General features: G+C 30.2%; 1 protein-coding gene across 1 annotated transcript; it reads right to left on the bottom strand.

Moving 5' to 3' along the window:
- Positions 1-5,107: 5,107 nt before the first annotated feature.
- Positions 5,108-13,621, bottom strand: LOC134698116 (uromodulin-like). Its single transcript, XM_063560405.1, has 6 exons — positions 13,444-13,621; positions 12,150-12,314; positions 9,409-9,471; positions 8,161-8,364; positions 7,035-7,199; positions 5,108-5,157 (listed from the first exon to the last, which is right to left on the bottom strand). The coding sequence occupies exons 1-6, from the start codon at positions 13,619-13,621 to the stop codon at positions 5,108-5,110; spliced, it is 825 nt and encodes a 274-aa protein (XP_063416475.1).
- Between the last annotated feature and the right edge of the window lie 4,447 nt (positions 13,622-18,068).

Below are 18,068 nucleotides of genomic sequence, written 5' to 3' on the forward strand. Positions count from 1 at the left end.
CGTGTTAGATTTTGATGTGTTTTATTATAGCTCTTGGTTTACTTGTTTGAAACAGAAATGAAAAAAGTTTTGAAAAAATAATTTCAACTTTAATTTTAAAATTTGAATGTAAGAAGCACTTTCATAACAAAATGTGACTGCAACTTAACTTTTGGTGTGTATGATTAAAAATCTCGTCATTAAAGAAAGTTGCACAGTACTGATGTCGTTGCTTGGTCGGAATTTTTCTTAGTTAGTGTTACGAAACTCGTTTGTCTTTTTGAATTTGCAATAGCCATGATCACGTTATCGTTTGCTCTCGATTTATCATTGTTGGTTGTAGCCTTTGCATTTTTGTCCTCTTTCAATTACTTCTTATTTCTTTGAAAATGAATGTAAAAATTATTGAATACTTAATTCAAGCAATGCTGACAGCTGTCATACTTTTATAATACCAAATGACACTTATTTCAAACAAAATGTAAACTCACTTTACAATGATAATTCCTGTAAGTGTGGAACAAACTACACCTAATACAGCTACTGTTACTATCCAAGGTAAATCATCATCATCTACAATAAACATAAATATATTATTATCTTTCCTATATAGGACTTATAGTCAAAATGATAAAATGCAATTAAAATATATGGCATTGCCTTTAATATGACAATACGGAGACGTTGTATGATTTTTTTCATATGAGACAGCTATCCACCAAAGTTGAAGTTTCAATTTCTTGAAGACGAACCCCGCATCTTGCCTATTGAATTATAATAAGGGTGCACTTGATAATTATATGTATATAAAGAAAACGTTTTTCGATATTTACTAACAAATCTATTTTAAATGTTTTTTCCTAGAATGCAGGAATAAATAAGAAGATTTCAGAATCACAGAAATAAGTTGTAATATCAGCATTTACCATGCTTTTGGTAATAAATTAAGTAGTAAAAATACTTCAGGAAAAATTATAACACTGTCTTTAATCAAATGATAAATTCGAAAGCTCAAAGAATTACACAATTGGAAAGGACTTGGTAAAAGCATTTTCATCTATATAAAATTGTGGATTAATCCTAGATAATAGATAGCTTTTCCTCTTACTTGTATGACAAAAATTTGGATTTATCAGTAAACATTGTTTTATAATCTTAGTCACTTTGAGCATGTTGAAAATAAAAGTAAATATTCTAACAAACAAAAAACTGCATTTTGACATAATAGACACTCTATAGACAAAGTACATACTCAGCAAAAACTTAAGGCAAAAATAACTGTACAATGCCGGCCTGTATTAACTATCATTATGGAAACTGAAATTGTAACTTCATTATTTTTGTACATGCAAGCATCTGATGGAATTTACAGCTACATAAGAGTTTTATGTTTGTTCTGTCAGAATTTGTTATATTTAAATTAATTAAACTTTCTTAATACTGCGTTCAATTATACGCATTGATTATCTAAAATATGGATACCTATTATCTTATAATGAATTTACCTATTTTTTTCTTTCCATCTGGTACTACTGGTTTATCTTCATTTGTTAGTATTGGTAATGTTCCTAGAAATACAAATAATTTTATTTTATATTCAAGGGAGACGAATAAAAAAAATTAAAATACATCCGCGCCCATTGACATTTACATATATATTTATTTATATTAATGGTCTATAGAACACCCTACAGTTTAAAATTATTAAGTGCACTTCGTCTTCAACACATTAAATCTATACAGTTATGGTGGATTATGGGCGAGAAAACAAACACAAACAACGCACACATCGATAAATAGTCACCTCCACATTCAATAATAACTGGGTTTTTTTCAGTCATTGAAAAAGCAATCAGTTGGTAGTGATACAGTTGCTGAGCTATATAGACAACTAGTCCACCGAAAACAATTTTGTTGAAAAGAATCAAACATAAAAATTCTCCATCAGACAATATGCAGTATATTCCATATCTGAGCCTCTACAAAAATAAATTGTTTGTAAATTTAACTTAAGAACAATAAGGTTTCTAATGATAGAATTTTTTTAGTCAATTGTTATAGATTAAAGAAATAGTGTTGAAAAAAAAATTATATAGTGAAGTTACATAATATTGAGGACAACTAAGCAATCTTTTGTGACAACCTACCCGCACAATATCCGCTATCTTTCAAAGGGGATGGTTTCAGGAAATACACCCTAAAATTTCCACAGTTCCTTATTTCAATTTGTGATTCTTGTTCACAAGAACCATTATATCCTGACATGCAAATCCGTCTCGAGACTGTCTGGTCTGTTGAATTTGGAATCGTACCTGTTAAAATCTATCTCATATCAATACAACACCAAAAGACTTGTTTTATAAGAAAATAGAAAGAACTTTGAACCACGACTGCAATCAAAACCACATACTAACGCTGGTGAGTGATGGTTTAACGCTAAACTCAGTTTTGGAACACGATGAAAATGAAAAATGGTTTGGTCATAGCTAGGCTGACGAACAAAAGTGGAAACGCTAGATTGCAATTTATTACACAATTCAATGTTCAATGCAGATTTTTTTGTTGAAAAGATTTTTTTTAAATTTTATAAAAGTAAAACAGGGTTCGGATCCTGTGAAAGCCGACTATGCGTTATTATTTGTTCCATTATTGGAGGCTGTGAGGTTGCCAATAATTGCTGACGTCTACTTCATTTTAATAATGATTGACATTTGCCTCATTGACAATCATACCACACTTCCACTTTTCTATATAAGGAACAGTCGTTGTGTTTCCAGTTATAGCTGTAAGGAAGAAGTGTGTGTTGTAAATAATTAAAAATCGTTCAGACATTTTTTTCGGAAATGGACTACTAAAAGACGCTACATAAAATATTATGATCCTTTAAAGCCATTCAAATTGCTTTGACGGAAATTATTATAGTTTTTGGAAATACAAATACTTCCTGTTAAGTCGGAAAGGAAAAAAAATATGCGAAAAGTTTATGCTGTTGCTGTGATGAAATCAGGAAGCGAGATGGTTTTTATTGCGACTGGAGAACATATTGAATGTTCGGATACTTATTTGTTAGCTAATAAAAAAATGTATTTGAATAGGATTGATTCGTTAGCATTTTTCACTAGGTTTACATTTCGAAACACTATGTTGCCGAAATATTTCGTGACTTTATTGTGATATATTTACGCACGATATAAATGATTGAATTAAAGCGAATTTAAGCATGTTGAGATTGCAAAAGTAAAAACATTAATGATAATAAAGCACCCATGCGTGGAAAATGCCTTTATGTACACAAAAAATACATATCCACAAAATTTCATGAATGAGCTTGGCCTATTAACCTTGTATTAAAGTCTTGGGAAATGTTGATGTGATACGACCAAAAACCTTTCAAAATGATGATTATTCCAGTTTTTTGTACGCTTCAATTCAAATTATATATCATCAAATGGAAGGTAAAGGGTAAGGCGTTGTTTCATTTTATATTCTCTTTCCTTAATCGAACATAAATAAATCTATAAAGTCAAAATGGCAGCTTAGAATATCAATTGTGCTTTTAAGTTGTAAATTGTTTTGATTAAAAAATGCAAATGTTTAGATTAGGAATTCTAAGAATTAGGCACATTTTGAACTAGAGGTTATTGATTCGTTAACTGGGTCGCTGACTGACAAACTTTACATAAAAGTCCTTTGGCCTTTTATGAAGTTTGTAAAGTTAATTTCCCTGGTTAACACATCAATAATCTATATAGTATATAGAAAAATATATATGATCCTATAAACAAATATTGAATTTAAATTATATGGCTCTATCGAAAATATCATATTCTATTCAATATGTACGTGAAATTAGCTGCAAAATCATGAACAATCAGGACAAACATATTTATTATGATTCTCTTAATTCAATTTTTTTTTAGAGTGTATTAAAATTCTTTCAGCAAATGTCTTAACGTCGATTTACAGAATAACACTTCTAAGCTGAAATAAGAGTTGACAATTAGGTTTTTTTAATTTGTATATTGTGTGAGAGCAAACATGTTTTTGCTAGTACACGATTTGTGTTAATGTTAAGTATATTTTACCGATCATATATAAGGGAAACTTCGTTCCACACTGCAACATTGCCTGTTCTGTGTTAACAATATCATTTCCTGTGTGACTGTCAAACCGATAAAAAGCTTCAGGTAAATGACTATCATCAAACGGATTCTCGTCTGTCTGAAGCGTATAATTAGACGTTCTTTTTTCCTGGCCTTTTATTACTTTGTAGTTAACAGTATGACAAGGGTCAACTAAAATATCATTGCAAAAAGGATTTTTCAAAATCTATTAAGGAAATACGATACAAACATACATTGAAAAATTAGCAAAAACATTGACAATAGGAAACAACACTAACAACATATAACTTCATCAATATATTAGAGCTTATTGCAATGAAAAACGAAAAGGAACATAATTGAAACCTAAAAAACTTGGTTCTTGGAGAAAAGTGGTTTGGTTTGTGAAACCATATCGTCATTTCATAGAATCACACATTTGATAATTAAAAGAATCATACAACTTCAGATTACCAATATATATATGTATTACAAAGTAACCGATACGATACATAAAACTTTTGTGCTTTTCGTTGAAACAAACATCCCTTACGCCAATGTTAAACAAAAGAGAACAAGATTTATCAGAAACTGTTTTGATTGAATCAAAAGAAAAAAAAGTTTTCAAATATGGACACATCTTCATATTTTTATATGTTATAATACTCACTTTTGCATCCTGGTGTAAATCCGTTGTCCGATGTTTCACCTACTGCACATGGCAGTTCGCTACCTTAAGAGTTGAAATGTTTGTAAATATTATAGTTTGTATTTGAGCATGTATTTCATATAAACAAATAATAGACTTGTTTCATGTACACTTACGCGTCTTGTGTTTCCTTTTTAATACTGAAGCCACAAATTATGTTGCATAAATTTATCATTATAACCAAATGTCATTACAGAATACAAAACCTACTAGTAAATAGTTATCAAAGGTACCAGGATTATAATTTAGTACGCCAGACGCGCGTTTCGTCTACATAAGACTCATCAGTGACGCTTATTTCAAAATATTTATCAAGTCATACAAGTACAAAGTTGAAGAGCCTTGAGGATCCATATTCCAAATAGACTGAAATAAAGAAATATTAATCCATGAAAATATAATTTGCTAATCTTATAGTTCATTGCTATCTGTAGTATGTTGAATGGCTGATCGTTCTTGTATAAGGAAAGAAAAACATAAATGAATACTTTTTATTTTGTCATTTCGGGGTCTGTAATACCTTACTTTTAGGTCGTACAGTGACCAAAAAAATTATATCATTTACGTTATTTGGAAGTGGTCAGTAGTTGTATAATATGTCTCAATCATACTGCATATTCTTATTTCTATATAAAACAATGAGTAAGAAGCAATGCCAGAGAAACTAGGCAGCATATTGAAATCCGGTTCAAAAAGATGTCTTTAAAAAAAAAATTGCATTTTGTACACCTTATTTTTTTGGGAAATGACCTTTTTAATAATAATTTTGGGTTATTATGCTTTAAAAAAAAAACGATTTTGATTTTACAGTAATTTTACTGCTTATTTAGTGAAAAAAGGACGAAAAATACCAGAGGGACAGTCAAACTCATAAATCGAAAATAAACTGCCAATACCATGGCTAAAAATGAAAAGGACAAACAGACAAACATTATCACACATGATACAACATAGAAAACCAAAGAATAAACAACACGAACCCAACCAAACACAAGGGGTGATCTCATGAGCTCCGGACGCGTATGCAGATCCTGCTCCACGTGTGTCACCCGTCGTGTTGTTTCTGAGATAACAAATCCGGTAAATAGTCTAATTAGTGAGATACAGGTATTAATTGCTCAACAAAAACAGCCTACAGTATAACAATTGATGTATGTTCTAAAAGTTGACCATGAATACAGCAGGAAATGGTAATAAATTCCTGGTATCTGTTGATATGTTAATGTTCTAATGTGGTAAACTGGAAACAGCAGTTTATTCTAAACTTTTTTGTGTTAATCCATTCCAAATATGATGATTTTTAATTTAAAACCGATACAGGTTGTGATGTTTTGATGGGAACTGAACTTCTATTGTATATTTTATATATTATTGAACATTTTGATACGATTAAACAAAAGTGTATAACTTTATTGTGTTGGGAAACTTATTCCACTCATCAGAAGATAACTGCATGCATGTACGGGTGATGCTCAAATATAAGAAACGTGTTAGAGGTAGTTACAAACTCTGTACAGGAATGAAGATGTTTTATAAGACCAAAAACATATACAGGTTATTAAAAAGGATTAATTGGGATAGGGCAGAAGCTTTCAATTGCGTGTGTTTGATATAGACATATTTAGCAACATTTGGCAGAAAAAATCCTTGAATGAGCACCAATTTTACTGCCAGAAGGTATCACTTATATCTATAACCTAGTTCATCTTAACCGGCAATAAAAAATCTTACAATGCTCAAAAATCAACTATCTGTAATAAGTATTATGTTTACTTTATTTTGTTAAAACATTGTTTAAAATTGATGGAGGGAGGGGGAGGAAAAACGGCAAGATTTAGAATGTCATTTTATTGGATGTTTGCAAGAGCTTTGTTAAAAAAAAATCTTATAAGAAAAATGCACGGAAAAAAAATTACGAAAATAAAATCTTATAATGTCGTACTTCATGTACTTAATTCTAACAAATTCTGTGCCCATCTTGACCATATATTATGACTTTTGACTCATGTATTGCCCAACTTTCACACTGCAAATGTCATTACTGCACTAACGTTACAAGACTAATCGTATAAAGCACTGGCATTCTACTACTTAAAAGGTATACATAAAAATAAATACTCTTTGTAAAGTTTAGGACCAAATCTGTATATATCCAAAAAATCCTTATCAAATGATAACCAGATCTAAAGTATACTAAATTTGATTTTTTTTCTTAACCGTTTTGCATATTATTCTGTACTTACCAAAACAATATGATTCTGGACAATTCTTGGTTGGTTTAAGATTGTAAACAAGAAACTTTGAACAGTTCTTTACTTGAATATCGTATTGATGTACACAACAGTCATTTGTTAAACCAACAGAACATGCTGTAACATTGTGAGATTCACCAGATTCCGGAAAAGTTCCTTGAAAATAAGTATTCACAGTCTTTTAGGGTCAACGAATTTGCAACGATAGTAGCAAACGATTATTATTTCGCATAGGTTTTGTTTGATTATAGTTTAAACAGCCTAGTTTGTAAAACATTGAAAATCTGGCACTAGACCACAAATAATGTTTCCACTTTTCGTTTCCAAGGAATATAGTTTCTTTTAATTAAAGTGTAACTTTACTACTAATTTTTTTCATACTTTCTTTAATTTTTATGGGTTGAAAAAGGTGAAGAAAGCTGAAATATATTTCTGAATGTTTTATGATAACTGATTTTGGTATAGAAAGATTGATTAGGCTAGATGCGAAAAGGGGATATTTTCAACATTTTTGACTTGTCTATAGGGTTATGGAAGTGTTTTGGCTAAATTTGTCTGAAAGTTAGATATATTTCTTTCAGTGCACTCAGCATAACAACCACAAGAAATTTGATAAAAAAACATTCAGGATTTTTTTTAATGCGATAAAATGTTGTAAAGAAATGCTAGCGGAATTAAATGTGGTATGTTGTTAGCTTTAAACATGTTATTTCAATTTTGTACATCAATTGCATGTTTCGAATACAAAAGTGACACTCGAATGAAATAAAAATAAAATTTGTTAAATTAATGTTTAAGAGCACTGAGGACCAAATAATGCCGAAAAACAGAACCAAATTATGTTGAGAAGATCTTTTCCTGGGGTAAAACATAAATAGTATTTCTAATAATGAAAGCAATAATAAGTTATGCCATAACTCAAGTGCTGATTATTTGCCTTTCATCACACCCTTGATGGAAAAGGATAAAATTTAAATAATCATGTTACAAGACATTGTACTATTTGCTAGCTGGAGGAATGAACTGTCTGCCACCAGCACCGCTGATCCTGTATTAACGAAACGAACGACAACATGCCCTTAAACACTCATTATGAATTGAATGATGTGCTAAATACCGTTCATCCAAATTGGATGCGTGGTTCCACATGTAAAACCATTTACTGGACACACTGTTGGCATATTTTGTCCAGCTTTGCTTATAGGTCTATACCAGCCTGTATCTAGGAAGGAGTCACACAAAGATGTCAATGTATTGTTATTTCCAACAGAGCGTCTCCAGTCGTCTAGTTCATTGTGGTTAATCTTGAGACATGGATCATCTAAAACGATGAGGAACACCGGTTGTTTTTTTCAAAAACAACCTGTTATTTGAAAACATTAATAAAATACTGATCAAAGCTATTATCAAACAACTCATACAACTCACAGATGTTTTGTAAATAAACAGTTGGGAAACTTAATAAAAAGACAAAAACATTAAAACAAAATAGGTTAAAATGGCTCTTTGTTTTCAATGAACAGTGGTAGAATGATATACCGCTTCAAATAATTTAGTATTGCAAATACATGTATCAACAAAGATTAATGCCAAATAGAGCAAAATCTAAAATATCATCAAAAAAAGGAAAACGTTAACAAACTATGATAAAATGTGGTATAAACCATTTTTTTATACATATAAAACATATGAGTAAATTATCATCTAAATACATCCAAAACTATCTAAAGACGTTATTGTAAATAGTTAAAGCATGTCACTAATTTAGTTTGCTCCGTTCTTTTAAGCCAATTTAATAGTGCGTTTATTTATGGGAACGACAAATGTATGTCTCCACCTAAAGCGCTGCAATCCAGAGAATTGCCGTATGTGTCTTATTAGAATCGAAATAATTGATTGGGTCTTGAAAATATCGTGATTTTACCATGTCATAAAGGGCCAACCCGTGGTAAAATCACGATATTTTGAAGGCCCAATTGATTATTTCTTAATTATGTTAGATAACTTAGATTCTCATCGACCATTATTCACATTTTATAATAAATTATTTGAAGACTTATATATTTGCGAGTAATATTATTGGAGAATTAGAGAATTACATTACCTACAAATTTAAAAGATGTAAGCAAGAGGACTTTCCTGTGTATATGAGGATTTCAACGAAGATATTACTAGCAACTATACCATCTGCTTTATTTGTTTATCTTTATATGATATGATGATTATCAATCAGGCTTTTAATGTCTGTTTTATGTAGAAGTTGTAGATAATAGGGAAAATGTGTGCACTCTTCACAGCTCGCTCATTTGTGATTTATTATTTCATGAATACAAAAAAAATATGAATATAATGTAAAAATGCTAACACTTGCACCCTGGAGTGAATCCAGTCGGAGATGATTCGCCTTCTGGACATGGTAATTCAGTACCTAAAATGATTTACAAAATTAAGTTATGTACGAATATAGGAGATGTTTACTGTCAAGACTGATACCAAAAAAAACTACAACAAAAAAGGACGTATATGATACTGAAGACACAACGCAAGTAGTCTGTCAATTTTATCTTTTGTTATTAAAATGAACAAAGTCAAATAACATTAGTAGATTTAGCAAATTAAGTCATTCGATTCAAACAAAGCAGCGTTCTGATTTCAGCCTTACTGGCAAATGAAGTTAATTCGGCTTCAGATAAAATAAAAATTAAGATAATAAAAACGAGTGCTCTAGCCATTTGTCCTGTTGTGATAACTCTAGCTTATTTGTCAGCACTTTAGCTTCACGTGTAGATAATCATATTTGTTTTTCATGTATATTCTTTATTCACAAATTTTAAAAAGGTACTGTATATATTAAATGTGATCTACTACTAAATCTTTGAATTGAATTTGAAGTTTCTGGAAGAAAAATGTAATTTAAGGGACTGTCTATATGTTAACCATGTTAACCTTCTAATATTGTTATATAAAAAATAATAAAAAGATAAATAAATGCTTTTACAAGTAGCAGGTTCAATTGTGTGATAAGGGAACAACAACTTAGACATGTTAAACAGTTTATTTCTGTCGGACTACAGATGTCAAATGAAACAAGTATTATACACCTAAATAGTTACATATAATTGAAATAAAAAAAAATCAATGATTATTTATTCAACTTAGTGTTTTAAGAGAAAATAATTCCGAAGTCATGTCGTGACAGATAAACTTCCCTACTACGGGAGTAGCTTGACTTATCAGGCTGTACTCGAGTACAGTTTTAGTTCTCAAAAACTCGAGTACAGTTTTAGTTCTCGAATACTCGAGTACAGTTTTAGTTCTCGATTACTCGTTTTCCTATTGTACATCTTGAGATATTTCTCTTCACATTTCAATTCACTATAGTCATGTTGAAATATCCCCGTCATAATACTAAATGAAATCAATTAACAATACAAATATGTTTATCCTGAGAAGTTATAGTAGTACCAGCAAAGTACTTTCCTTCTGAGGGAATGTTTTCATGTGCATTACTTGTAAAAAAAAAGTCAAACCGTCTTTCGTCTTAAATTGTTGACCAGATCATTTTACTAAACAACAAGGACAAAATCAAAGTGACCTGCAGTGAACCCCACGTAACTGAAAAGAGACATTTTTAACGGTGTTTGTACACTGATCAACACTTTCGTGCATTAATAATTGACTCATCATAAAAACTAACCTTTGTTTGGTCATCAAGACTTCTAAGAAATGTGATTGGTATGAGATGTACATTTAAATTAATTTAATTACTCTTTATTAGAAACTTAACTATAAATGTTCAATTTACAATTTACAGATAGGCGAAAGCACAAGAGCGACATTCAAACCCAAAAGTCGAAAATTAACTTGACAACTTCGTGGCTAAAAACTATAGGCTCACCTTGGCGTATGTGCATATTAAACAACGGACACAGATGAATTTAGCAACCCAACAACGGGTTCCTCGATTCATCTGAAAGTTTCAGGGCAGATAGATCTTAACCTGATAAACAATTTCACCCCATGTCAGATTTGCTCTAAATGCTTTAGTTTAAGATATATAAACCAAAATCTACATTTTTCTCCTTTGTCTTATTTTTAGCTATGGCGGCCATCTTTGTTGGTTGGCCGGTCACCGGACACATTTTCGTTAAATTTGGCCCAGTAGTTTCAGAGCAGAAGATTTTTGTAAAAGTTAGCCAAGTGATGAGAAAAGCTCACTTGGCCCTGTGGGCCAGGTGAGCTAAAAAGAAAATCAGACAAACGATAGTGCAAAAAAAAAACACAAAAAAAATAAGACTGAGCAACACGAAAAAGCACAAGTAATTTGAAGTCCAATGTTGTTGTTGACAAATTAATGGAGAAGTCGTTTTATAAAAAATACCAACTCCTTCGGAACAGATGATACATATATTGTTTACTTTGTCGGACTATATATGAAAATATTTGAAAATATATTTGATTTTATTGGAATTAAATTTATGAACACGTACATAAACATAGAAACAGTAATTGCTTTTATGAAAGCTTTATGTAGAAACAGCGATCGGTAATTGATTGTTTAATCAAGCTTTGTTTGTAATACGTTTGTCTTTCGTAAATATGTTTATTAAAGGTAATAACAAAAACACTGCATCCCACCTGAAATGTAAACTTTTCAATAGACGTTTAAGATCCATACGAGTACTTGCGAGTGCTCGAGTAGCATGACCGAGTATCCGAGTATTTAATATCAGATCTTTTGACATCCCTAATTGATACTTTTTGAATTGGTTAACATTTCTCATTTAAGGGCATTTTATATCTGACTATGCGGTATGAGCCTTGTTCATTGTTGAAGGTCGTAAGCCAACCTATAGTTGTTAATCTCTGTACAATTTGGAGATTCTGAATTGTTTGTCTCATTTGCAATCCTTATATTTTTGTATATTAGTCTTGAAGAAATTTTTCTCATCTTTAATGTCAATTAAGCAGAAATAAACGAGGACAATATCAGATCATACGGTCGTATATTTTGCTAAAGATTCTTTAAATGGGTCTTTAGAATTTTCAATAATTAAATAACAGACTTTCTAATAATTCATACATTGTACTCACAAAGTTACATACCGAAACAATAAGCTTGTGGACATGACGTGGTTGGCACTAATTTGTAAACATAATATCCAGAACAATTCTTGACCTGTATATCGTAGGAACTTATACAACAGTCTGTGTTGTAGTCTGCAGCACACGCTGTAACATTCTTTATCTGATGAGCTTCTGGAAATGTATCTACAAAATCAAACCGAAAAGTATCCCAATATTTTGAAAAAGTTGGATATATTTAGATATTTTAATTGAGCAGACATATTTAGATCATATAAAAAGAAATTTATTAGGCAAAACCCAACTACATTGACAGAATGGTCGAAAGCTAATCCTCAGCTGAAAATTGGAACTCAACTTAGATTGTAACTTATCACACAATTGCAATACTGATGACTAAAAAATATTTATAGGAACACAAAACTTTGCATTTTTTTTTTATGTATTTTGATTTTTTTCAAACAAACACGAAAGGCAACAGTAGTATACAACTGTTCGAAATTAATTTATAAATCAATTGAGAGAAAAAAGAATTCCGAGTTACAAACCAAATTGAGGGAAACACATCAAATATAAGAGAAGAACTTCGACACAGCAGAAACACAACTTTAAAATGTAACACAAACACACACGAACTATATTATAACAATGGCATTTTCCTGACTAGGTACAAGACATTTAAAGAAACACATAATGGGTTGAGCCTGGTTTTGTGGCATGCCAAACATCCAGCTTTTATGGCAATGCAAAATAAATCATTAAAATGACAATAAGTCCACACAAAAATAATCGAAGTTAAACATAAAGTATACTGGAAAATTTTAAAATCTACAATAGGTTATTTGTAGAGCCAAACATGTTATTCAATATTGGGAAGCAAAGAAGAATCATTTGAAAATTGGTATCTGTGTATTTGTGTACGAAGTTCAATATTGTCTTAAGAATTGAACAGATGTGCGATCAATATGATCACATATTTGTACAACAATGGCGGTCTTAAAATTAAGACAACACAACTGAAATGTATGCTTAGACTTTCTCAACCAGAATACCAAATATATATTTATCATGATTTGATTAGAATTTAAAAGTTGTCACTGAAACAAGTAAAAGGCAATCTGAAGGATAATTTTTTATGCAGTATATTGTTACATCAGTTGGAATCAAATTTACCAGCCCTTGTAAACATTTACTTTAAGAGTGCAAATTCATGGCCAATTTCAAATTGACATATTTAAGTTGTCGTCATTTGAAGAGTTTTCAAATTTATATCCAAATAAATAAATAAATAAAGTTATCTATTTGTTTAACTTACCGTTCATCCAAATAGGATGTGCTGTTCCACACCTAAAACCTCCGTGAATACATTCAGTTGGCATTTCTTCACCAGCTCCACTTGTAACACGGTACCATCCACTTTCCCAAAAACGAGTCGCAAATTTGGAACGTGATAGCATTACTGACAGATCTTTGCCAATCGTCAAGTTCAGCATATTCATTGCATGGATCCTCTAAAGCAAAATCACCCAGGATGAGTTCATACAATAGAGCGCTAGAGTGAAATTTCTTATATATACATACATTTAAATTTCACTTTGTTGTCTCCTTCTTTACTGTGATTTATTGAAGTGTCTCCAACTATGAATACAATTGACGAATATGCTGTAGAAGTTTAATATGTGTCTATTTTACAGTAATTAAAGCCATCAAATTGCTGTTTATTTTGTTGTTTTTATTTATTATTATTTTATACTTTTTTATGTCGTGTTTGTTAACACGATTCAAAAATAGGCAGACGATAATATGGAAAGCCTCTATTGCATAAAAATTGTTTAAAAAAAGACGAGCAAGTCATCATAACAATACATAGATACTATAGATTGAGCAAAATGAACCGTTCCACACAACTGGGGGGGGGGTTAACTTAGGACTCCGGTTGGATAAAAATGTCTACTCTAAATGTGATAAACGAATAAAACAAATCGTAACTGATACAAACTCTATATAAATCTCTTTATGTAAGCATGTAACAAATGGAACGATTGCATTCGGGTAAGCTTAACTGTATCCCCTCTGCCGTTGACTTTTGTTCTCAAGCTACCTACTTTTACATTTCTATATATCTTTCAAGTTCTGAGATATAATTATTATCTTTTATCTAAAGTTATTCGATAAGATAGATGTGTTCAACAGATTATTTAAACTTTGCATGATTTTGTAAAAAAAACAAATTTGTCATTCGCTGAACATTTAAATTCAAGGCTCACCAGTACCAACGAAAACCATGAAAATTTGTATCCCACAAAAAATAATGAATCCAAAGTATTTTAATAGCAAATCTTATTCACATCAAATATAGAGAAGATCATTAGTTCTGAATCCACAATTTGATTGCCAATACAACTGTGGTCAATATTTTGGAAAGGGGTTTGATATAGCGAATATGATATGAAACAACTTCTACGGGCCTTGTCAGAAAATAGAAACAAGGAAGAATATCATTATTTAAACAAAGTATGGATTTTTATGTCTGATTTTTCTTTGAAGTTACTTTTTTTTTTATCTTATGCAAACTTTTTAATTGATAGTTATTCTATTTGTTCAATTTGTTATGTAACAATATTTGTTTCCTAACTTAGTTATAGATTTAGTCGTTTAAAATATCAAGTTATTCCGACTACACTTTTTAGTGTTCTTCAAGCAATGCTGAATATTGATTCAATTGCACATTGTTATCATAAAAAAATCGTATACCTATTAGTCAATGCGGAAGTGAAACACTGTTGAAATGTTATTTTTAATGAAAACAATAGATGTCTTACATATTGAAGGAATGTTATTGATAATATAAAAGGTTTTTTATTTTGCTTATATTTCAGAAAGAACGTTTCGCGTTCTGTAATGACGTTATGGTCGTTCAATTGATGAATCAGAGAATATATCAATACGAAAGGATTTGTGAATCCATCGACGTCAAACGTATAGTTTCAAATAAAGACAAAGCTTATTTTGTAAAATAGGAATCGCAAAAATATTCAGATATCGTTTAGACAACTTTTAACTATGTATTTCTTTAAGAATTAGAAAATGTAAATACTTACATATACTATGAAAAAATTTAATTTATTTTAACATTAAAGAAACATTTCTTGTATAAGACATGTAAGATAAAATAAAGTATTATTATAGAGTGATCACAAAGATATATGTAATTAAAGTTATTGTTATTAATTATATTTACAAGTAAATGAAGGGTTTATCAATTACATAAATCAAAAGTTCAAGAATCGCAAAATTAATTCTATTGTTCTTTCAATACTACGTCGAAAGAATACACACATACAACTTCTAGTGAAATTTAGTGATACGTCTCTCGATACGAAAATTAATTTATTTTAAAGACTTTCAAGTTAAGATAATAAAGCATTGAAAAGATGAACATATAAAGTGTGCAAAAATAACGGAAAATGAAATACAATCAGTGGCCAATTAAATTATAACACGTTTCTATAACTCATAGACTTCGAAAAGTTAGAAAAAGATAAAAGCAAATTCTAAAAATAAAGACCTCAATAACGTCAAATGCTCCTTCATAACGTTTCAGTGACCTATAATTTGTTGTCATATATTTTTGTACCATTGTTACAAACTTTTCTTATACTTCCTTACGGTTAGTGTGCCTGATTTGGTAAATCAGTTATTCAGACTGCATGTCATCATACGATGTACACCAGACGAATATTTTGTAGTCTTGGCTAACTTTTATTTTCAAAAATCGTTCTTTTAACTATAACATGTATAATATGTATGTAAAATGGCATTTACATTAAACTAGTTTTAGGTAATTTAGAGTTTACTAAGAAAGGCACTGTATGTCTTATGATTTTCGATCAGTTGGATTTTGTTTTGATGAGGGCCAATCTTTTTAGGGAAAACATTTCAATCGGATTTTGCTGTATCATCATTCTTTCAAAATGTATGATACCACGGTTTACAAATCTGAAACAAAAAGGATAGTTGTATATGTTTTATAGTTATTTTGTATCCACGTCATTAGAATTTTAGTGCAAATTTGTGAAATTTTCAATTTTATAACCATGTTTATTCCATATTGATAAAATATTATTAGCTTTTTCTATATGAATGGACTTTTGAATAAATAAGCATATTCACCTGCGGAAAAAGGATATTCACCGCGCAAAACGTCGCGTGCTTTAACGTGTATAATTTCGGGAAAAATACGTTGGATGTACAATTGGTTTTGGTAAATATTTTCCATTACATTAATTTCTCTCGGAATATGGAATAAAACATTTACTGTCTTTTGTTTCGGTAAATATGTGGTTTTATTGACTTTTGAAAAACTGATATTCACTTCGGCCGTTGGCCTCAGTGAATATCAGTTTTTCAAAAGTCAATAAAACCACACATTTACCTCACCAAAAGACAGTAATTGTATAATATTCCTGGTTTACAAGTTTGTATTTTTTATATTATTTTCCTTCCAAAAGTTTGTGTTTTAAAATCTATTAGTGAAATTGAATAGATTATTTCATTGATTAGTAAAAAAAACCTCATCATAGATACTAGGATTAAATTTTGTATTTACACCAGACGCGCGTTTCGTTTACAAAAGACTCATCATTGACGCTCGAATCCGAAAAAGTTAAACTTGTTAAACAAGCCAAATAATGTAATAAGTTTCATGTTTAGCCGTAGCGTTGTCAGTTTATTTTCGATTTATAAGTTTAACTGTCCCTGATGTATCTTTCGTCCCTCTTTAGAAGAGCATTGAGGACCAAACTTCCAACAAGTTTTGCCAATTACAGTTATATTATTCTATTCCTGAGATAAAAAAAAAAAAAAAAAAAGCCTTAGTATTTCAAAAAGTTTTGTAAATAGTTTATTTCATTAAAAAATTACTATATTAGTGATAATTCATGTCAGCACAGATGTAATAACCAATATTGATATTACAGGCTTAAATAATTAATGTCTGGGAATTCGTGTAACATTTTTAGCGTCAAAGTAACCAAGCAAAACTAATTTGAAAAACTTAACTTGTACAAACCCTATTTAACATGTTTACATCAAATGTAACTAATCATTCAAAGCAATACAAATAATATTTTAAAAAAGCTAAAAACTCCACTTACCTGCCGTTGAAAAACTAATACAATATATTGCACAGCAAAAAGCTGTAACACTTTTAGCAAACATTTCCACATTAACCATTACATTTTTCTCTACTATACCACAATCTATTTAATATTTCACTTCCTTAGTAGATTGATTTATGCGGATTAACCTTTTTTGCAATAAAATTATAAATTATATGTTTATTTTGTACTTGAGCAGTTGGTACAATAAACCTGAGTGTCAAACCAATAATCTTTACGATTAAAACATTTTATGATATACAACCTGGGAATTTTGCATACACTAGTACTAAAATCACTCCATGTCAGCATTAGCATTAATCGTATCATATATCAACTATATAAGTTGTTATCTATTCTTTTAATGTGTTTGAGCTTTTGATTTTGCCATTTGATAAGGGACTTTGATTTTAAATTTTTCTTCGGAATTGATTTTTTTTTCTTTTTAGTCTATTTCAAAATGTGAAAAAATCAAGACAAAGTAACATCCATGTCATTTTGATAACTGGTGGAGAGTTATCTCATTTGCAATTAAACCACTTCTTCTTATTTTTATGAACAAATATAGATATTATTCTTTTAAGAAAATTGTTTGACAAAATAGATGTCGTTAGAATAGTGTAATTAGGATAAGAAATCCTCATTTGAAAGGCAAAAGAAGATACACAGGGGTCTTTTAAAAAGAATAAGTCCAATCATATGTAAATGGGTTTTTTTCTGTACGTTTTAAGATAGTGGTTGCAAATAAGAAAGGCTATATGTGCTTATATATAGTTGTAGA

This window comes from Mytilus trossulus, chromosome 14, assembly GCF_036588685.1.
Source record: "Mytilus trossulus isolate FHL-02 chromosome 14, PNRI_Mtr1.1.1.hap1, whole genome shotgun sequence".
NCBI classification, from domain to species: Eukaryota; Metazoa; Mollusca; class Bivalvia; order Mytilida; family Mytilidae; genus Mytilus; species Mytilus trossulus.